We start from the raw sequence: 24,462 nt of genomic DNA, 5'->3' as shown, positions 1-24,462 counted from the left end.
TTGACGTTGCGTCGTTTGTTTTTCTTATTTTTTAGAATAAATTCACATTGCGATAAGACGTGTCACGGTGCTTGTCTATTCCAAATTCATGTATTTGGTTTTGATGTTATATTTGTTATTCTCGTGGGATTTTATCTGATGGTTGGTCCGTTTCTGTGTGTGTTACATTTCAGTGTTGTGTCGTTGTTCTCCTCTTATATTTAATGCGTTTCCCTCGGTTTTAGTTTGTTACCCCGATTTTGTTTTTTGTCCATGGATTTATTAGTTTTGAATAGCGGTATACTACTGTTTCCTTTATTTAGTACATCCTAGCTAAGATAACCCTCAGATAGCTTCGATGTGCATGCTGAGATATGAAGTAGGTCGGTCCTTACTTTATCATAATTTCTGTTCTATGAATACCTTATAGGACCGATCTTAAGACAGTTTCGATAAACAGGCCCCAATTCTAATAATGTTATTATGTATCAAATATATTTTTATCTTAATGTCTTTTATTAACTCGCAATTATGTTTTATGCATTAAGCTTCATGCCTGCACACATTTTTTCAGGATTTAAGACTTATCCCTAACATCATTCAGGCAATAGACTTACTGCCTAGGCGTAACTTTATTGCCTAGAATTTAAGCTTATACTTAATTTCACTTATTGCCGCTAACATATATATATATATGTGTGTGGTCTAGCGGGACGGCTGCAGTGCAGGCGATTTGGTGTCACGATATCACAGTAGCATGGGTTCGAATCTCGGCGAGGGAAGAACCAAAAATTTGCGAAAGCAAATTTACAGATCTAACATTGTTGGGTTGATGTTTAGACGAGTTGTATATACATTATGTACACAGCCATGTATCACCATCATTGATGGCGAACCGATGGATACATCTGTTGTAGGGTTGTCACTGACTCAGACGTACTTATGAATATAATTATTTTCTGTGACTGTATCTTACATTAATTTGTAGGATCCTTTACTATAGATAATTTAGCTGATCTTCATGCCTTGTATATCATGTACTGTAGTACGCCGCTAGATTAAAACTGAAGTGGAAAGGTAACACATGCCCACCAAAAGCTCTTGTTTGAGAGCCCAGGTGGTCGTGTGGTCTAGCGAATTTTTGGTTCTTCCCTCGCCGGGATTCGAACCCATGCTACTGTGATATCGTGACACCAAATCGCCTGCACTGCAGCCGTCCCGCTATAGCTAGACCACACGACCACATGGTGATACATGGCTGTGTACATAATGTATATGCAACTCGTCTAAACATCAACCCAACAATGTATATATATATAGTTGTTAATTTCCTGTGTCATTTGATCTTTTGTTGAGAGTTGTCTCATTGGAAATCATACCACATCTTCTATTTTATATTTTACATTATAGAAGAATGACGCAAAAACGTCGAGTATATATATATTTATTTATCTTCACGTTTTGTCAAATCATTTGAAAATATGAATGAAACACCGAAAGGCATTCATTTATAAAAATATATCAAACTGACGATGCGCAGATTTATTTTCATATGTACAATTAATATGTTTTTAATCGATCGCGATGGATCTAAGCGTTTACACTTGAAAAAAGATAAAAATCAATCTTTTTAAAACCACATCTGGGGTGGTCTTTTTAATTTCGATTGACGATCGACGTTTCTCAATTTTTGCTATACTAAAGATCGGCGATCCCAGAAACGATCGATCTTCATTGCTAGTGCTAACGGGGTATTACATCTCTATAAATTTCAAAAACTATCGTCATAATGAAAAGGAATAACATTCTGAATTGAAATTAAAAATTCATAATATCAAAAGCAAAATTCTGTCTTGTCTTTCAGATATAATTTTAACTTTGTAGAATTTTATAATCAAATGATTTGATTACAAAATTCTACAAACAAGCTGAATTGAGATATTCAACACACTTATAACAAATTTTGAAGAATCGTATTCAAAAAGTGTATTTGTATATAATTTCCTGGCATATTATAAAGCAAAAGCTTGCAAAATTGCAAAGAATTCGAAAATACATATACCGATGTGATTCCGCTAACATTCCGAAATGGTAGGCAATATCATTTTATTTTACAAACATTTTTTATCTGGTTTTACTACAAGGGAATCAGTCTGACTATAACAGTGCTTGTTCCAAAATGGCATATAAGTGTCACTTAAAATAAGGATAGATATGGTATGCGGTAATACATGTACTATTTTTTATTGGCCTAATATAAAAAAAAAAGAAGATGTGTTATGATTGCCAATGAGACAACCACACTATTTTGTATTAGCCTGAGCATATTTACTTTAAATTAGTTCAAATTAGAAGTAATGCAGCATAATATGATATAGATCGTAAGATGATTTTTTATAACTTTTCACTGTCTTTCTTTTCAATATTCACATATGTGTTACTTCAATATTGCTGTTCATTTAATTATATAAAATATCTGTTCAACACATAAACTATCTTATCAGCCTGAATAGAAATGTTTATTGAAGCATTCGAATGTACATTTACAAGTACAATGCATTGTTTTCCAACCACCGCAATTACATTACGTGTCTGTGATACTGACTGAAAACTAAGTACTATCATGTGTAGGTTAATGTGCATTTATTGTTATTGAAAACAAACAAACAACAAAACAGCAAATAATGAGAACTGAGTTGTACGTAATTTGTAAGAATATCGCCTAAAAAGTCAACCGTCTTACGACGTTGTTTTTAGAATTGGCGCAATGTATTCCCGCCAATTCAAATTGTTAACCACATTTTCAGAAATATCTTTTTTTTCTATTAGGGTGACCCCACCTTTTTATTTCCTTATTTTGTTTAGATATAAACGACGCATATTCTATTGAATACTCATCTAGAAATTATTGGCCAATTTTTATAACACTTAATTTTTTTATAGATATTTCACGATCAAAAAGGCGGGAAAACTATTATAGCAACTTATCGTTATTATTTTCTATTATTTTTCTACTCAGAAAATGGTTACATCAATAAAATAGTTCGTACTAACAGACAAGACTAGTTGAATAGGCTACGGACTTTTAGAAAAATATTACACTGCTTTTGACTACAAGTCCCGATTTCCCAATTCCATGAAAAAGATGCGGCTTTAAATCGAAAACGAGGTCGGTGACCCAATTTTTTTATTTGCTTATTTTTAAGCTTTTACCAAACCTAAAGTAAACATTAAATATAGAGAAGATATTATTGGTAGATCTGAATAAAAGGATTTGTCTTTAAAGATAATAAAATGTTATCTCAGGGTTCAGTTCATGACTGTATATACATTTAAATTGGTCAGTTATTCTAATTTTTTTATTAGATGTTTGCTGAAATATCATATTATCATTTGAAATTAAGTTAAAGTTGAAAACTACATTTTACTTGACTACCTAGATACTTATTAAACAGTTTTAGTATTCGCTCTCCATTGGAAAATAACTTAATCATCTCATTAAATTTTTGTATAAAAATTCCCATTCAAAAATATTGAGTCTATTTGCAAATCGCTACAGACTTTGTCTGCAGGTGGTCTTCTGTGGTTCTAGTACATGTTACTCTTACAATAAGGATGTATGACCAGTTGTAGTATAGTATAATCTTTCTTCTAAAGTACTAAATATATGTTCATATGATATGAGCACTGCATGAACGAAAAGCTACCATTCTCTAGTCTCGTTGAAATCGAACACTCCTATCTTATATATGGTAAGTAAGACAATAATAATGTAGACGTCACAAACATGTTATCTATTCATATGCCATTGGTGTTCGTAAAATGTACTATTAGAATTGTCCATGTCATATTAATTATTTTATTGTAGGTTTCATCCTAGTGAGACCAAACCGCATAGACTTGACAATTGATATTTACTGCTTCTCTGCTAAGCAATAGAAAAAATAATCGTGTAAGGGAACATATCTTCTCACGTTACAAAGAACAAGGTAGGCTTCGAAATCAATTGAAAAATTGTCTCGTCGTGGAATGTATGTTATAATTCCTGTTAAGACATTGCTAATTTATAACAATTATTAGCAATACTTAAAATGTAAACCCTTTCGAACTGCAAATGATGGTTTTTAATGTTCAATGTTATATTTGATGTTTCATTTTTTAAAATAAAAACGTACATCTATAAAAAAAAAATGTCAAGGAACTTTCCGTTTAGAATTTTCGCCGAAGTTATTGTTGTTATGTTTGTAGTGTTGTGTAGTCTTTTGTCGATCTCTTTTCGACATGTAACTTTCTTTTACTCCCTGTGGTATCTTTTAACTTATTTGTTTTATCAGATTGATAACAATTCAGTGTTTGTGTGTGTGTTCAGTTTAATTCAAAACTGTGTACTACAAGCAAGTGTAAATCATTTAGCAAGAACGTGTTTGCTCTCAATATAGTAATTTGTGTGATATCCTGTGCTTAGTATACGATCTGTATTTTGCTTTTTTAATATGCATGCATTAGTTATAATATCTTTTCTAAAAGGGATAGGAACAAACAAGGTAGTGTCTTCAACGACTCGCTTCGGGAATACTAAATTTTAATTTGCCTCTATTTTTTAAGTAGTAACAAAAAGTTCAACAACCGTTCAAAGTTCCTTTTTCTATTAATATTAAAAAGAAAGGCAGTACTACAGATGATATTAACTATTGACCACTACTTATTCTCATTTATTGCTCTACATGTATTTCAATATACTAAAAGAGGGACGATAAATACTAGAGGGACAGTCAAACTCATTGATAGAAAATAAACAGACAACGCCATGGCTAAAAATAAAAAGACAAACAAACAAACAATAATACAGAAGACACAACATAGAAAACTAAAGACTAAGCAACACGAACTCCACTTTATCCGCAAAATCATGGCATAAAATATTTCCCTATAGAAAGAAAATCTTATCACACTTTTAGTCAACTGTTCAAAAATGTAACGCTTCTCAATAGAAAGTATCATTTGTCAACACTGTTATTAAACTGGAGAACTAGATTATATTTAAAGATCCTTTATTAATAATGAGATTAAATATCTCTATTATAATTTCCATCCGCTAAAACTTGTACGCATCTCATCTTGACTTCTGATAACTCCTTTTATGCCAAAAGTTGGGTGAGTACGTATGTAGACAACATCTCCATGGTTTAATTCTGCTACTACACTTCCAGTTACCGTGTGATAATCATTAATCTCGTCACTGTCTGTTGCAATGGCCCCGAACGGATCTGAATTAACAACCAGTTGAGAATAGATATAACTATATGTACCAGAGGAAACTGTCCAGATAAATGCGTAAACACCATTCACTGGAGCAGTAAACATCCCACTGTATTTATTGAAGGAAAGTCCAACGTTTGTCTTAACGACATCGAATACGAGTATTTGGTGTTTTCCTGGTTGGGATTCCCCGTGACTCAGATAGGCATAAAATGCTACAATGTTATCATTCAAACCTGTAAATACCAAAAGGAAAGAAGTTCTTGTTAGTTATGTATTCATTGTACATCATGTTTATATATTTGTAATTGTCACATATTGCTGTTGATATGATGCAAAGATGTGCCCCCTATTATATCAGTGTTGTACAGTAGTCCTCAAGATATTCTATTCATATACTTTGATACAAGAAAAGTGGTATTAATGCCAATATGACAACGCTCTATCTAAGTCACAATTTGTAAAAATAAAGATATGGTTCTAATGTTATAAAAATTGTTTCCTTGATATTTAAGCGGTCGTTTTGTTTCGTGTAAATATGCAATAATACTTAGATCAACCAACTTATAGTATTTAAACCTATTTGATATACTATACCTAATCGTTTTTTTAGAGAGTGTCTTTCTTTCCTGTTTCCGGTATTTTCAGGCATGGACTTAACCGGCTGACGTAGTGCATGGTGTTTTAATGAATGGCTACTGATGTTTCCAACGTCACGTGCGTCTGTATGTATCCATGGTTTGATTGTAGAGACTCCAACTGATTGTGTCTGCTTTACTTCATTAACTGCGTTTCCTTCCAGCTTAGAAATATGTTCAACAGCCTCGTTTATCTGTTTCTCGTGGGTTTGAATTTGTATTTCCTGAACCTTTATGTAGCTTTGTTGCTCTTCGATTAGTGTCGTTTGACTTTGAATGTGTTCTTCTTGTCTATTTAGCTGCTCATTCATTTTCATTACCTTCTGTTCCAATTTTAAAATCTTTGAGTCGTGAAAGTTCTGTATTTCTTCACGCACTAGGTCACGAATCTTATCGTATTCAACATTTTGCGTTTCACTTTTCACAGAGAATACAAGAACACAGACAAGAAATCCAAAGAAAATCATCTTCATGATTACAGTTAGTTCTGTCCTTATTTCAATAGGAATTCATAGACGTAGGTGTTAAAGATAATACAAGGTTATCTCGGAGTTCAGTTCATGACTGTTCATACATTTCAATTGCCTTTAATAAAAAGGAATTTGCGCTTCAATTTATATCCATGTGATATTAAATTGCACATATCATGTGACATGCTAACGTTATAAAGTAAAATCACAAAAATACTGACCTCCCTGGAAAATTTAAAAAGGAAAGTTCCCAATAAAATGGCCAAAAACAAAAGCTCAAGCACATTAAACGAATTGATAGAATAGAGTGCGCCCGATATATAAGACATAATCCAAAAAATGTGTAGCAGGAAGAAAGCCAGAACCATTGTCAAAGCAAAAATACCAAAAGTTGATGTAAACAAGACGACAATAGTAAAATCATGTGCTCCGGCAAGTTAACAATGTATAGACTACAGCTGTGCTATTTGAGCATTCATATGTGACCATATATCGCCTTGTTTATGACTACGAGTATATTGATTAAATCTGAACGTGCATGAATGTATATGTCGTGTACAAGTTGCGATTTTGTACAGGTTATAACATGTACAAAAATATTGTACATGTTATAACTTGTATAATGCAAAAATACAAGTTATAACATGTACAAAAGTACCTCATACATGTTATAACCTGTACAAAATATTGCTTAAAAATGGTTTTAACTTGTACAAAATCGAAAAATAAGGATATTTTTCTATTATCGCAACAGATAACATATTCATAACTTTTTTTATTATTCCTTCATGTTGGTGTGTTTTGTCCTTTTTGTCGAGCCTTCGACTTTAGTCGAAAAGCGAGACTAAGCGATCCTACATTCCGTCGGCGTCGTCGTCGGCGGCGTCCACAAATATTCACTCTGTGGTTAAAGTTTTTGAAATTTTAATAACTTTCTTAAACTATACTGGATTTCTACCAAACTTGGACAGAAGCTTGTTTATGATCATAAGATAGTATCCAGAAGTAAATTTTATAAAAATAAAATTCAATTTTTTCCATATTTTACTTGTAAATGGACTTAGTTTTTCTGCGGGGAAACATTACATTCACTCTGTGGTTAAAGTTTTTAAAATTTTAATAACTTTCTTAAACTATCCTTGGTTTGTACCAAACTTGGACAGAAGCTTGTTTATGATCGTAAGATAGTATCCAGAAGTAAATTTTGTAAAAAAATAAATCTATTTTTCCATATTTTACATTTGAATGGACTTAGTTTAACTGCGGGGAAACATTACATTCACTCTGTGGTTAAAGTTCTTAAAATTATAATAATTTTCTTAAACTATCCTTGGTTTGTACCAAACTTGGACAGAAGCTTGTTTATGATCGTAAGATAGTATCCAGAAGTAAATTTTGTAAAAAAATAAATCTATTTTTCCATATTTTACATTTGAATGGACTTAGTTTAACTGCGGGGAAACATTACATTCACTCTGTGGTTAAAGTTTTTAAAATTTTAATAATTTTCTTAAACTATCCTTGGTTTGTACCAAAACTGGATAAAAGATTATTTATGATCAAAAGAAAGTATACAGAAGTAAATTTTGAAAAAAAAAAAAAATCCACTTTTTCCGTATTTTACTTGTAAATGGACTTAGATTTTCTTCCAGTTAACATTACATACATGTAAAGTCTAGATCTGCAGTTGAAGTTTTTAAAGCATTTATTTAACTCATAAACTATGCTGGATTTTTACCAAACTTGGACAGATGCTTCTTACAATCAAAAGATTGTATCAAGAGGAATATTTTCATTGATTTCTTTCCTCATTTTTGTTGAGCCTGCCATTTACAGCAAAAATAGGCGAGACACTGGGTTCCGCGGAACCCTTACAAATTTTTTGATACAGTTAATGCACAGGGGTCGGTATTACGAAGCATTCCTAAGACCTGTCATAAAATATATATCTTAGGACATGTCTTATGATTGTATTATGACTAGCTATGACCATATCTTTATTTGATGAATTATAATTGTGAGTGTCCACTTTGAAGGCAATAGTAAAATACTTTCATTCTAGTTGACAATAAAAGACATAAGAGGATATCCAGGAAAGATGTGTCTACAAATAAAATTGGGAATTGAAATCGGGTATGTGTCTAACGACAACAACCCACCAATGGAACAGACAACATCCAAAGGCTACAAATAAATGCTTTCAAAGTAGAGGATATATATTTAAAACATCACAATGACATTCGCCTCATGCAATGATCTTATAGTTTATAAACAAAAAGTGAGTTATAAATTTACATAAGTCATGCTGAAGATGTTGAAGAGTATATGTAGATCCAAAGATATTGATAATGAAGCGTGGTCCAATGAAAACTATTTCAGCTCTCTCTTGCTTTAACAGAGTAAGCACATAAGATATTGTTTTAGTCTTTGCATGCTATAAAAATGAGAGGGAGGAGTATTTCCCAAAATCATTAAGAATCGTTCTTAAATTTTTTTGAAGAATTTAGGAACTAGTATCTAATGTAATTGTCATTGAGGAATGCAAGCTTTTAGTAAATAGTTTCACACTAATTTTAAACCATGATGGACTGCATAAGACAGACAATTACATGAAAACACATTTTGCCAACATTATTTATGAAACATATATTTCTGAAACTTTGTGATCATTGTCCTTTATAGAAAAAGACACGTTCTGACCTATTTATTGTTGTTCTTTCTGCATTGGTGAATTTAAATGTATATTTTACTTCTTTAAGATTTATTTTAAATTTTGTACAAGTTTAAGCAATATTTTGTACAGGTTATAACATGTATGAGGTACTTTTTTACATGTTATAACTTGTATTTTTGCATCATACAAGTTATAACATGTACAATATTTTTGTACATGTTGTAACCTGTACAAAATCGCAACTTGTACACGACATATACATTTACTTAAATAACCTTCAAACTGGACACCATAGGTTTATATTTTAGTAATAGCATATTGAGGAGGAACAGTGTACTAAAAATATGTTTTAATTCATTTAACAAGTCATATTTCGAGGAGATATGCCGAAAAAAAATCATTTGACGCACTGCTACGCCAGACAAATATTGTTTGTCTGAGCAAAAACATACCTTTGTCATCCAATTGAAATATTATAATTACAAGTAATCCCATACTTAATATTTGGTAATAAAAATCAGCAACAAAAATATGTACATGTATGGTCGATCTATTTCACGAAATCTAAAGTCAAAACGATAGTTTTAATGTTAATTCCGTCTTTAAAGCTACCTCACACTGATTAGTTGATGTGAAGGTAGCAGCCGGCTCGTTATTCGATATTTGATATTCAATATCCAACCAGCTGAAAATTAAGAAAACATAATTAACATCCAAAGCTGGATTTTCGTTGCTGAAAGGAGTAAAAAGATACGTAGGAAATCGTTTGATGTGTAACCTTAATCTTTAAAAAGTTATTTCTTTCTGTTTATAGCCAATCTAGTGCATGTGTTGATCTGTTTATTCAGTTTGTTCCCTTGTTTGTGTGTAAGGTTTTTTATTTGCTTTGAATTTTGGACTGTCTGTCTTACATCTCCATATTGTTTTGGATTAATTCTTATCTTTAGTCAACCCCTTTTATAAATCGTAAACCAATCTGATATCTTATGTCATTTGTAATGCCGTCTATATAAACTTAAGTGCAAATACAATTCTATTAAGTACAAGTGCAATATATATGCTGTCCTGACTAAACCTCGAGATAACCCTGGGTTATCTTGGCTAAATACTTATAAACACCTACGTATATAAAATCCTACTGAAATCAGTTTAACAGACCTAACTGTCATCATGAAGTTTGGTTTATTTGGATTTCTTATCAGTGTACTGGCAGTCTCTGTGAAAAGTGAAACTCAAAATATAAAGATTCATGGATTAATGCTTGACGAAATACAGAACAAACACAATGCAAAGATTTTAAAATTGGAAACGATGATCATGGCAATGGATGAGCAGCTAAATAGGCAGGATGAGAAAATCAGAAGTCAGAATGATCGAATTCATGAGCAACAGCTGCGCTTAAATGATCAGGACATTCAAACTCGTAAGCACGATCAAAACATAAACGACGTTGTACAACATGTCTCTGAACTGCAAGATAGTACAATCAATGACGTGAGCCAGAACCAATCAATAAGAGGCTTCAAAATCAGTCCTTTGAAACAGTCAGAACCACGTGACTTTGTAAAAAAACGGTAGTCATTCGTTTATAGACCATGCACGACGTCAGTTGATTCAGTCCATACCAAAAGAGGAAACCGGAAAAAGAAAAGGAAAGCTATCTTTTATAAAACGTGCAGGTATATTATATCAAACATGTAAGGGTGGTTAATTTAAGTATGCTTGAAACTAATCGAAGTTTGAAGATGATAAGTAGTTTAATGAATATATACTTCTAATTATCTGGAGTTGACTCTTACTGATTGGTTGTTGTCTAAATTAGGTTATCTTATAGAACAATGTACTTTTAAATAAAATTAACGGTCCCAATTTTCTTGCACCAGATGCGCATTTCGACAATACATGTCTCTTTAGTGATGGTCGTGGCCAAAATATTTGAAATCCAAAGCTTATATAAAAAATGAAGAGCTGTACACCATTTAACATACATTTTGGTGACAGTGTGTATTAATTGTACATTGTTCAAATGATGATTATAGATCAAAATGATCGAATACACCCATTCTGCATAGAACCTTTGGATAAATAACGAGTTTTTAGTGAAGATAAGCCTATTTCAAGCAGACTCTGTTTCTTAAAGGGTAAAGTTTGAGGCAATATTGACCGTGTTATCACGAGTCATCTTGCCTTAACTAATTTGTACGTATGGTAAACTTGCGCAGTTCACCCTTCGGCGCAACTGAGCTCACCCCGGTTTTTTAGGGGTATTTGCCTCAAGACTTTAGTTTTCCATGTTAGGTTTTTATTTTGATCTGATAATATCTATTTTAACTTTTGATAACACAAATATGGACAAATACATATGGATTACTAACAATACCAAGATAAACTCAATACTGAACGACCATTCCAACACAATTAAAACTAAACATGGAAAATCTGTAAGGTGTATTCATTAATTAGAAGGAAAAAAAACATAATCTCGATCACAAACATCATCTACATATAAAATGTACGATGTGACACTGGATGGACTCCAATTATGAAAATTGTAAAAAAAAATAAACAAGATATCAAAAATATCTTTTCTGTTGATATTTACAGGTTTGAATGATAACATTGTAGCATTTTATGGCTATCTGAGTCACGGAGAATCCCAACCAGGAAAACAACAAGTACTCGGGTTCGATGTTGTAAAGACAAACGTTGGACTAGCCTACAACAAGTACAGTGGAATGTTTACTGCTCCTGTTAATGGTGTATACGCATTTACCTGGACAGTCTCCACTGGTATGCATAGTTACATTTATTCTCAGCTTGTAATCAATTCAGATCCGTTTGGAGCAATTCAAACAGATAGTGACGAGGTAAGCGACTACCATACATCAACGGGGAGTGTAGTTGCAGAACTAAACCATGGAGATGTTGTCTACATACGTACCCACCCCACTGAACTCATAAAAGGAGTAATCAGGAGCCAAGATGAAATGCGTACAAGTTTTAGCGGGTGGAAATTATAATCGAGATTTTAAATCGCGTTAGTAATAAAATATTTTGAAATGTGATATAGTTTTTTAGTTTTAAAGCAGAGTAAACCTATGATACTCTCTACCGAGACTATTAGTGACTTTCCGTGTAGAATTCATGGAGCTAAACATAGCATTTGAAATAGATGATTAATTACAAATCAACATATGTAGTCCTAAATAGTTTTCATTCCAATAATGTTGATTATGCAGAGGTTTCTGTGACGAACGCCTTACAGGAAATTTTACATGTATATCCAGAGGATACCATTTTTATATGAATATTAACCCCGGTAATTACTTTGAAACAACCCATATGAAGATATTCTTACTTACACGTGCATATAATTTTTATTTCTTGCTTGCAGAAAGGCACCACATATCAATTGTCTAGTATATAGTTTGATCTGACCGGGATAAAACCCACAACCTATGCAGTCAGATTATAAATTTGTCAATGGGGTATATATAACCGATTCACGAATATGATTGTTTTGCTGAGTGTGAATTGCAACAATATAATATCATGTGTGTGTAAAATATTTTCATATAAAGGAAGAACTGTAACTTTTTTTTTTAGTATACAATTTTGTTTTCTCTTTTGAAAACATACCAACCATCCTTGGCTGTTTTTACAGTGTTTATTTGATTATCAGATCACATATTTCATGATTATTTCATAACATATAATGGTATTTTTAATTATTTGATCATCTTGTTTAAAAAAATCATATTATGTGATTATTTCGAGAGAGAAAAATTGTGATCATACCCCTCTTTTCGAAAAATATGATACCTGTCGATCACATGATTTTGCTCAAAGAAACAGAGTAAATAATCTTCCATTTCTTACAATGAGACATTTCAGTAAACAATGTCACGGGTTTTTTTTTATAGAAATTATCTATCTTAATAACTATAGTAAGGTAAATCATAAAAAAGAACTGAACTCCGAGAAAAACTATGACGAAAGGGTCCTAATCAGATGGCAAAATCAAAAGATAAAACACATCAAACAAATGGACAACGACCCGGATTTTTTTTCTATCGATTTATGAGTTTTGAACATCGGTATACTACTGTTGCCTTTATATATTCCTGACTTGGTGAAGGGTTGATTTCCATAGTGTATAACGTTGTTAAACCACGTCACCTTTTCCGTCATGGGGATACAGCCGATACTGGTGGTGATACAAATAAACATCTGAATAACACTATTAGAAAAATGGATGTTGCGCAATCGGAAGTCAGGAAAAACTATGCTGAACATTTAAAAGCGCAATCGGGAAGACAGAATATATATTTATGTCGTCATGAAAGCCGCTTATAAGGAAAAGGGCATGACAACATTTTATTAATTATGTTTCGATCAAAACGAACATTGCTGTTTTAAAATATTGTATTTTCTTCTCGGATCAAATGCAGTAAAAGACTGATTCCTTGAATGACAAAATTACTTTACGAAAACTAAACTTTACTTATACATTTTACATTAGATTAACCTAGTAAGCCAAACATGTACAAACAACAATTGACTCAGGTAAAAAAAAATTAACAGGTATTCCGCTATGCTGTATAATGACAAAGGAATAGTTTACACGTACTAACAACACTTAAAAATGTCCCAATATAAATATGATATATCATCACAGAAGTAATATGTTTCTTGTACAAATATTTGGCTTATCATAGTTAAAATGAATGCTACAAATGTATTTCTTTGAATGATAATGTTGTGATATATTGACAATAATTTGAAAAAAATATCAAAAGTAAAATCACAGAAATACCGATTTCCAGGGAATATTCAAAACAGAAAGTCCCTAATCAAATGGCAAAATCAAAAACTCAAACATATCAAATGAATAGATATCAACTATCATATTCCTGACTTGGAACAAGTATTTTTTATATTGTAAAAAATGGATTAAACCTAGATTTAGAGCTAGCTATACCTTTCGCTTAAATTAAATGCCTTAACATTGACAATTATATTGAAAGCGATGAAAAACGTGTTGTCTTCTACAACAAATTATGTAAATATACACAGGAACTAGTGTATTTCCTGATATTAATATGTTCTTACATTAGATAATCGGATTTATCAAATCGAGATGTTTTTAAAAATTGTTAAATTCTATTAAAATGCGATAATCCATAGCAACTATGTTAGAATCTGATTATGTAAGGATTATCAAATACACATGTTTTGTTAAAAGTAAATCCACTTCGGGTGTCCTGTGCATTCCACAAAAACTTAAATTTCATTAACATTTGTTAACACATGTTTATTCATTCTATGTACTGATAAATTTGATCACCCTTTAACTCGTCCAATCAGCATCTAAGATCATTGCAACAAAGATTTTTGTTTATATATACAATGGTTAATCAAAGGGTTAAATTGACAAAATATTATAAATATTTTTGTTTTTTTTAAATACGCACATTTTATATTCTATTGATATAAGATAGTAGATGAAAATGTGTTTGCAGCCATATGCATTATACCGTAACCCTTAAACAGGCAAGGTTTTGGTAATTTATTTGTCTATTCTATAAGTGACAAAAACGTGTTAACGATGCAATGGTTACAATTTGGTACGATTAACGCGCGTCTTGTCTATATAAGACTTATCAGTCGTACTAGCTTAAATAAACATATGCCGGCCGGCCAATTAAATCAAAAATCTTTGACAATGTTGGGCTAAATACAACAAGTGGAAGTGATGCGTAAAAAATTTAAGTCAAATTCATAATGATTTTTGAATAGCCATTTTTACTGGAGTTTATATCTTTGAAGGATTAATAGAGACTTAACATCTTAGTCATTCGTTTTGAAAGTGCCATAATGTTTTGCTCGTGTAGTATTTTATATTGCAATCTTGTAACAACGCACAGTGTGTGTCTGAACTTATCGGTCGTCCCACTGTCTATATCACTCTGCTCAGCTCTTAATATTATTCCGTATCATGTCTTTGTGGCTTCAAATACGTTGACCCGGCCTTAATAACTTTGTTTATAATTGTTTATAATCCAGGTACTTTTGATAATAATTGTATTCACATTGAACGACAAATTTATGTGACGTATATAATTTTTCTGACGTCAGACACTCAAATCAATCCATGTGTTCGTAGATAGTAGATGTTGTTGTGTCCTGTTAAATTGTTATACAATGATGACTGATGTTCCCATATTTTGACTATTTTATTGATTGTGACTGTTTATTTAACGCATCATGTAAATGTAACGGAATTTGATGAGACTGTTATTAAAGTGAGAGGGTTAGCGCTATAGAACCAGGTTTAATCCACCATTTTCTACATTTGAAAATGCCTGTACCAAGTCAGGAATATGACAGTTCTTGTCCATTCGTTTTTGATGCGTTTTGTTTTTTGATTTTGCCATGTGATTATGGACTTTCCAAATTGATTTTCCTCTGAGTTCAGTATTTTTGTGATTTTACTTTTGACCCGGACATATCAGCGACGTCATAATGTTTGAACCGACGTTTATAACTTTGACCCGAACTTATCAAGTCATCTTTTGTGTGCTGGTGAAACAAAGAAAACACTTCTGAAACACGCAAATATAGCCCGATAAATCGATTATCAGATTATCTGCATATTGATATTGTAAAATATCAGCTGCTTGACATAATATGAAGGCTTTTTGATCTCGTTCGCTACGCTCACTCGACAAAAGCTTCACATTATGTCTCGCAGCTAATATTTAACGCTATCATCATGCAGATAACCTGATAATCGGTACATATCTAACATTATTGTTTTCGAGTTGCATTCAAGAGCCTTAATCTCAGTTATACCCACTTTGAAGAACCTATAATACTGTTAATTATTGTCAAATTGATTTTGCATTCTTCTCAATAACTGTATATTGCTGCAAAGAAACTTAATATATGTATACCATAACTTTATTTCCTTTATAAGTGTATTTATTTATAAATAACAATAGGTGGATTTGGTCATTAGTTTCTTCCCATTTATCACATATTCATAAAACAAAGGCTTTTAAATATATGGTTCTCCACAATCCTACTGAATATAAAACCAATAAAGCGTTCATTTCAATTTATTAGACAATGCACATTATGAAAATATCAATATATAATGACAGTTAATTCTATAGTGACAGTATTTGAACTCCCTTTCCCATTCGGCAGTTTCTGTTGTATTACGTCGATTGGTTACATCATCTTTAATTGTATTTAGTAGATATAAGAAGATGTGGTATGATTGCAATGAAACAGCTATCCATCAAAGTCACAATTTGTAAAAATAAACAGTTATAGGTCAAAAAGAGGGGCAAACAATACAAAAAGGACATTCAAACGCATAGATCGAAAATAAACTGACAACGCCATGGTTAAAAAGGGAGAAGGCAAACGAAAATGATAGTTTACAAGAAACAACACAGAAAACAAAGACTAAGCAACACGAACGATTCTCATTGCGTAGCCTTGACTCACACAAAACAGCAAGCTACAAAGGGGCCAAAAAGTACTATTTTAAAACCATAAGAAACGAGAAGTACTCATGAACCCCATGGAAAACACAAACTACTGAACATCAGATTCCTGTTTACATTCTTAGTACTTCCAACATGTTTATGTTAAAAGAACGCTGGAGACGGTATAAGGAGTTATGTATACACTGTTTAAGGGTTATGTTGCAAGTCCGGACTTTTCTATGTGTATGTAGTAAGGTTTTAACGGAAAGAGGGTACTTGTACACATCATTGGTGATTTTGCAGTTGTTTTGTAATTTAATAATAATGCTGGTGTACTACTTTTTTCCACGACCCTTTGAATGTACCCAATTTTAAAGATTGTCTCATTTTTCATCAGTTTTACCCATTTGTTTGGGCTATTATCGTGAAAAAATTACAGCTTTGAATTAAAGTATTTGTCATACTTTCAAAAACTAATCTGAATAAATTTAACTTAAAGAATATAGGTAGTTGTTAATATAAGAAAGTTTTATCATATCATGCTTTTTTGTTCCATTTTTTTTCTCTCTCGTTTTTAGAACAAAATGCATATTCTTTGCATTAAATGAGCGAATAAATACATATTTAAAAATAATGAACAGAAAAAAGTGATATTGGATGTACATGTTTCTGGTAAAATAATTTCTTTTACCCCACACACATTTTCTCAAAATTTTGGCAAAACGACTGACTCAATTTGTAAAAAGAAATGGTACTAATTATTCGTTTAAGTTTGATTAAACATTTCTTAAATTCTATTATATTTTATCTATTATTTTGAAAATAATTCCAAAACGAGATTTCAACGATACTGAAACGTCAGAAAATGTCATTAGTTTGTTTTGATACGTTACAGTTTGAATATGCTTACTAGGAGTATATGCCAATGTCAGCTAAACAATATGTAGATTTCAATTTTTTAAAGATAAACTAGGGAAAGGGAAAATAGGACAACAACAATAAAAACAAAGGAGTAAACAAAGACTCATAAAACCAAAAGACATTTACATCAACAGCTAAAAATAATAAATAAGAAACAACACGAACTTCACTCAAAACGAATGAAATCAGCTGCTCCGGAAGGGTAAGCGTTTACTGCACCGTATACGGCACCCGTTGTGTTATTTCTTTGTTCAGTTCGGTAAAGATGGAAGGTCATTATGACTGAGGAAGAGTATCTGATATGATTTCTGACACACTTTTGCCATAATGGCCAATCATCTCATGATGGCGACCATAAAAATTCTCGAGTGATGACCTTAATTTGATTGATTCACAGCCCTGTCTTAGCGTTCATTCAAATCTGAATAAGAGCGTTTAAAGATCAAAATCTCATAACACAGTTATGTCGAATCTGCGTCCATCCATGCATAGGAGAAGAACATGAAGAAAGACCACATTGTGTAATGGCATCTTAATTAAAGGCAACAGTAGTTTACCAATGTTCAAAACTCATAAATAGGTAGAAAAAAGCAAATCCGGGTAATAAACCAAAACCGAGGGAAACGCACACAAAAACACACAGAAACGAACTAAGCATTAGACAAAATCCGATGCGAATAATAAATATAACATCAAAACTAAATACATGAATTTGGGATAGAAAAGTACCGTGACACGTCTTATAATAATGTGAATTCACACTCAAATATAAGAGGAAACAAACAACACAAAAGAAACACAACGTTAAAATATAACACACAGAGAAACGAACTTTAATATAACAATGACCATATTCCTGACTTGGTACAGGACATTTTTTAAAGAATAAAATGGTGGGTTGAACCTGGTTTTGTGGCATGCCAAACCTCCCTCTTTTATGGCCATGTGAAATATAACATTAAAATGACAACACAACATTACAGGACTACAATACAAACAAACAGGAGAACACGGTTGACAAAGAAACACACGAATAACAGCTAACAAAAGGCAACAGGTTTAAAATTTTAATACACCAGAAGTGCACTTACTAGTGACGCCCAGATACAAAAGTTTGAAAGCCGAAACAAGTACAAAGTTGAACAGCATACATGACCAAAATGCATGGTTTTCTTTGCGGGACCAGTATGAATACACAATTTTAACAATATTATGTTGAAGTCAATCTTAATAGACGGCAAATGCGTCAAAAGAGTAGTTCTATCCTGCCGCGTATGCAGCAAAATTTTGTGGTTCTCTTTTCTGTAGTTTCCCCTAATTGTTCTCTATTCTTTACATTTCAGCACGGAAATATTTTGAATTCATTACAATTTTATACTGTTTTCGTTTTATAAACATGTACATGTATAAGTGTCTTGTCCATTAATTTAAAGTTTGCAAACGAGACACAAAAGAAACCAAAGGGAGTCATACTCGCAAGTAGGAAACAAACTGGCAACGCCATGGATAAATTATCAAAAGACAAAGACAAACAATTTTGCACAAAAAACAAGATAGAAAACTAAATACTATAAAGCTAGACAACACGAACCCCCTAACAAAATAATGGTGTTGATCTCAGGTGCTTCGGAAGGATATGAAGATCCACCAATTCTCATCCGAGCCCTAATGCATTATTGGTCAGAGCAGGTTGTTGTTTATTGTGAACATAGTGTCAAAATTATAAAACTGGTTTGCGATTCCCTAAAGAAATACGCAAAATAAAATTTCATAATCGATTTCTCTACCTAGCCTAGTGTATGTTTCAAAATTCCTACCTTAAATTCCTTGCTTTATTGGTATTTTTCGTAATGAGTCTCGACAAATTTCAAATATAATCAAGATAATACTAAACTTCGGAGTTTTGGTAAAATGGTCTTCAAATGCTTTCAATTTGCTTTAGTTTATTTCGAAACAGGTAAAAGTTAATTGTTTCTACTAAATAGTTATCTGCATTCTTGTCTTATTTCTGGGATCGCCATGCATACATAAGGTAGTTGTCAATTGTTTCTATTAAATGGTTTACGGAATTCTTGTCTTATTTCTTAGATTCGCCATGCATTTATGATAAGGTAGTGGTCAATTGTTTCTATTAAATGGTTTTCGGAATTCTTGTCTTATTTCTGGGATCGCCATGCATATATAAGGTAGTGGTCAATTGATTCTATTAAAAGGTTTTCGGAATTCTTGTCTTATTTCTGGGATTCGCCAAGCATATATAAGGTAGTGGTCAATTGTTTCTATTAAATGGTTTACGGAATTCTTGTCTTATTTCTGGGATCGCCATGCATATATAAGGTCGAGGTCAATTGTTTCTATTAAAAAAGTTTTCGGAATTCGTGTCTTATGTCTGGGATTCGCCATGCAGATATGATAAGGAAGTGGTCAATTGTTTCTATTAAATAGTTTTCGGAATTCTTGTCTTATTTTTGGGATTCGCCATGCATATATGATAGGGTTTGACAATGAATTTGCCAAATACAGGAAAAACAGTGTAAATTTTGTCGTGATGGGCAACATCTTTCCATTGATGATTTCTATCAAGAACGAAGATATAAAGGGTCCTGTTAAAATTATTGTTTGAACAGCTATCACAATACTCGTCACAAACGCTCGGACTTCCCATGATCTCTTAAATCTAAACTTCTGTGTCAGTCCTCTTCTCATTTGTCTTTCATCGCTTTTATTATTGTGTCGACAGTTGAAAATATCCGTAGTAAATTGATAATTTTGATTATTCGTTGATGAATTCATCAAGGTCAATGCCTTTTGGTCTACTTGAAATAAATCTGTCTTGGTTCCGCCTGTGGAAGATTGGCCATTTTGATCGTCCATGAAAGAATTAATTGCCTTTTGGTCTTGAATTACATCATTCTTCCTTTTGCTTGAAGTAGTTTGGTCATTTTGATCGTTCTTAAGAAAATGTATTGCCCTCGGATCTTGGAATACACCTTTCTTCGTCGTCTTTTCTCTGTTATCTTCTTGTGACATTGTGCTAGATTCTCGAGAAGCTAATGTAAATCTGTTGAAATCATTATCTATTGGCACAAATATTCCAGCTTCCATTTGCGTGCTAATATTTCCGTTCTCAAACCGAGGTTCATACTGTGTGTTTTCTTTATTCACCAAAAACATTTCAATGGATGTTTCATTTGAATCTTCGGTTAGCATTATCTTTGTATTCGTATCTTGTGGATAGATATGACTTGTGCGGTAGTCTCCGTCATCTGAGCTGCCTTCTAAATCTTCTATACGTTCTTGTGTACTTAATTCACTAGTCATGAAATGGCTTGGTATTCGTTTTGGCGACTTTTGATCATGTTCAATACGGTTTGACTTCATGTTGCCGCCATTTTTCCTTCTTCTAAGAGTACCTGACATCGGTTGTATTTTTCGTATCTTGAAATATGTTTTCCATAAATGAAAAGAAGTGAGTATTGAAATCAAGAATACCAGAAATATTATAAATATTGGTGGTCCGAATCCAGCTATAACATAATATACATATCTGCTACCATATAATTGCTGAGCTGTGCATTCAAAAAAATTGTCTTCTTTTGGAGTGAGAACCATTACTCCGAAAATAATGATAAATACAAAAATTACTGGAGCAGCCACAATGAAATATTTCTTTCTGTCAAATTGTTCTACAGTTCCAAAGTTGTACGATCTGACGGTAAGGTACCTTTGAAGACACATTAGAAAAAGAAAGCAGTAGGTCAAAGATACTCCGAACGTCATTGTGAAAAGCTGTAATATGCATGTAAACATCAATCCATTCGTAACTTCTAGAAGAGGTAGAGATGCAAAAAATATAAAAGACAATCCTGTCACTACATCGCTGCAGCACATACCCAATATGATAAGATTGTGAAATGATTTCCGTAGAACTTTAAAGCACACGATGATGTAGGTGATATTAACCAGAGATAGTATGCCAGCTGTTATACAACATAATAATCTAATGAAAGAGATTACACCATTGTTATGTGCTATATTTGAAGTTGTCTGCAAAATAAAATAAGATTACTATTTAAGGCGGAAAATAAGCCTCAACTGGTTTTAATCCATAATAGATTGCGTTTAATAAGTAGGAGGAAGTTACAGAAAACTGGGAGGTTGATGATCAATACACAGTGAACAATCTTAAATAAGTTAACCGTACTTGACTTATTATGGTTTACTTTATTAAATTGTGACTTGGTTTGAGACTTGTCTCTTTGGCTCTCATACCACATAGGAGAGCCGCGGTGTAGTGGTTTGCACATTGGACTACTTACACAAAGGTTCCTGGTTCGATCCCTGCTCCGGGGAGAAAACTTTAGAGACTGAATTTTTCGGCTCTCCCTTGACAATAATTTGGGCTTCAGAAACGATGATAGTTCGTCGGAAGGCGACAAAAAATGGCTGAACCGTGTAAACATCACCCTTAGGCTTGTAGATTCCGAAAAAGAGCTGACTATAAGGCCGCTACAAGGCAGCACTCGCAACCGTAAAATGGGAAGGGATTTATATAAGTTGCAATAAAAAAAATTCCGAATCAACTATAAATAAATATGATAAAAACTAAAAAGAACTTTTTTTTAAACACATTTTCTTTTTGATCCTCTGAAAAAAAGGGAAAAAATTCCAAAATGACATTCAAACTCAAAAAGGCGAAAATAAACAAAACCATAACTAAAATAAAATATACAAAGCACAACATAGAAATTAAGAGACTGATCAACACGAACCCTGAACAATGAAATGTTTGAACAAACAATAATAAAGTCGTCGCCTCTGCGTTTAATTCAGAACTGTTCATACGGTTCCCTTGCACTCTTCATTGCACTCTCCCTTGCAATTTAGATCTGTTAATGGCACTAAATAGATATAGGAAGATGTGGCGTGATGTCAATAAACACTCTCCATCCAAATAACAATTTATAAAAGTAAACAATTATAGGTCAATGTACGGCCTTCAACACGAAGCCTTGGCTCACACCGACCAAAAAGGTATAAAGGGCCCCAAAATATGACAATTAACAGGTAAAACAACTATTGAAATATTCTGAACATTGACTGAACAGATCTAAAACGACTATAATGTACTGATATTACCGCTGTAGATAAATTTGAAAATTAAATGAAAGACGAATTTTACTTGATACTTTATGTTCAGTCGTTCAAGAGCTGCCATATCGAATTGGTTTATTAGTGGTTTGCGACCTTTTATAAAATTATCAATTGAATTTGTTTCATAGTTTCCATGCGAGGGCCTTGTATCCTTTTATAGCCGATTATACAGTATGGGTTTGACTCACTGCTGAAGGACGTACGGTGACATATGGTTGTTAATTTCTATGTCATCTGGTCTCTTGTGGAGTGTTTTGTCATTGGAAATTACACCAAATCTTTTTTTTATATATTTAGATTTCATATAGTTGTCAATATAGTGGAATTATATGCGACTCTCATATAAGTGAAAGGTTTAGCTATAAAACAATTTATAATCCACTTTTTTACACTATAAAATGCATGTATTTATTGGCAGTTGTGTTCCATTCTGTATTCGTGTTTTAGGCTTTTATTGGCCATTTTATAAAGAACTTTACGTTTTGAATTTCCTTAGGAATTCGGTATTTTTTATATGAAATGTTGTATTGATTACATGTTATAATTAAGATAACTACGCAATAGTTATTCTTTCTACTTACATTCATTGTATCTCGTTACTGAAGTGTACGATTTGTTCAAAGCTGAAATATCTTCATCATATAAAAATAAAAGGAAAGTTGATGCTGTGTATGTTTCATGTGACCTAAAGCTTCTTGCTGCACAAATTGAGATTCGTTCAGGGAAGGAAATAAGTTTTGTATTTTATTTTAATATTTCCATAACCAAAACTGTGGATAATTTTAGTTGTAGTATAAACAAAAGTATGAGATAAATGTCAGAAAAAAATGAACAATTTACGGCAAGGATTTGTATAGTTATACAATTTCTTGTTTACGGTAAACAAATTGCAGAAAAAGCAACAACAAACAAAAAATAAGAAGATGTGGCTTTACCAGGAATGCATGTAGGCAACTTCTTCATGAACTGAATGAAATTAACGATAAATTCAGTTTAATAACAGAAATTCTACAATCTCTCAATTCTGTTCAATATTGTTCAATCACTAGATAGTTCCGAAAGAGTCAGCTGAACTTTTAAATCACTTAAAGAAATATCAAGCTACATTGTACGTGTACTCAAGGATCAAAATTACTGTATACATGTCAAAATGTCAAACTGATATTTACATATCAAATAATTTTTTTCCAATAAAGTGTGGTTCAATTTTTTTTTTAATTGTTTTAATTTGGTCAAAGAGTCGAAGTAAATATATTGTCAAAATTTTATGGGAATAAAACTAGCCGAAATAATTTTAGTCCAGGTGGTTTGTGCGACCTAAATTGATTGCAAGTTATGTTCAAAACTAGCATTGTTGGCATTCTTTCTATAACGATATTTTCCTGACATACATTGTTTTAAGCCGCAATCGTTAATTTTGATGATTGATTTTTTTTTTTTTGGGGGGGAGGGGTGTAATTTAAAAAAACTTACCTTGTATATTCAAGGACGATATCCCTGTTCTTCTGTTGAGCAGTAAAACTTGTATTGTCTTGCCAGGATACCAGACGAAGTATTGAATTGTGTCAGGATGCTAGGCTATGGAATTAACAGTATAATCGAAGAAGAGTTTAATGTATAATAGTGACAATGAACATACATTAGCCACGGCTTTTCATATCAATTGTAGTACAATAGCCACGCCTTCTCATATCAGTTCTAGTACGAAATTCGACAATGTATGCATCTGTGTGTTGATATTCAAGCTTTCTTCATATTGAAAACCCTGACGGTGCTAAAAGCTCAATATCGATCTAGTCCTATTTATTCCGTGTTTCTTTTTATTAATTTTTCGTGGCTTTCTGAAAAATTATTATTACTATTTTAAT

At 32.4% G+C, this 24,462-nt stretch overlaps 3 protein-coding genes across 3 annotated transcripts; 1 reads left to right on the top strand and 2 right to left on the bottom strand.

Annotated features, from left to right (window-relative positions):
- Nucleotides 1–5,058: 5,058 nt before the first annotated feature.
- On the bottom strand, nucleotides 5,059–6,349 carry LOC134694487 (uncharacterized). The gene is made up of 2 exons (XM_063555498.1): nucleotides 5,836–6,349; nucleotides 5,059–5,474 (listed from the first exon to the last, which is right to left on the bottom strand). The coding sequence occupies exons 1-2, from the start codon at nucleotides 6,347–6,349 to the stop codon at nucleotides 5,059–5,061; spliced, it is 930 nt and encodes a 309-aa protein (XP_063411568.1).
- Nucleotides 6,350–10,190: 3,841 nt separating this feature from the next.
- LOC134694486 (complement C1q-like protein 2) lies at nucleotides 10,191–12,085 on the top strand. Its single transcript, XM_063555497.1, has 3 exons — nucleotides 10,191–10,363; nucleotides 10,599–10,699; nucleotides 11,625–12,085. Exons 1-3 carry the CDS (start codon nucleotides 10,191–10,193, stop codon nucleotides 12,038–12,040), a joined length of 690 nt encoding a protein of 229 aa, XP_063411567.1. The 3' UTR covers nucleotides 12,041–12,085.
- A 7,080-nt stretch (nucleotides 12,086–19,165) lies between these two features.
- LOC134695015 (uncharacterized) lies at nucleotides 19,166–23,180 on the bottom strand. The gene is made up of 2 exons (XM_063556152.1): nucleotides 23,176–23,180; nucleotides 19,166–21,487 (listed from the first exon to the last, which is right to left on the bottom strand). The coding sequence occupies exon 2, from the start codon at nucleotides 21,329–21,331 to the stop codon at nucleotides 19,865–19,867; it is 1,467 nt and encodes a 488-aa protein (XP_063412222.1). The 5' UTR covers nucleotides 21,332–21,487; nucleotides 23,176–23,180; the 3' UTR covers nucleotides 19,166–19,864.
- Between the last annotated feature and the right edge of the window lie 1,282 nt (nucleotides 23,181–24,462).

This window comes from Mytilus trossulus, chromosome 13, assembly GCF_036588685.1.
Source record: "Mytilus trossulus isolate FHL-02 chromosome 13, PNRI_Mtr1.1.1.hap1, whole genome shotgun sequence".
NCBI classification, from domain to species: Eukaryota; Metazoa; Mollusca; class Bivalvia; order Mytilida; family Mytilidae; genus Mytilus; species Mytilus trossulus.
Note: the sequence above shows the minus strand (reverse complement) of the source record. Positions and strands in the feature narration are given on the sequence as shown.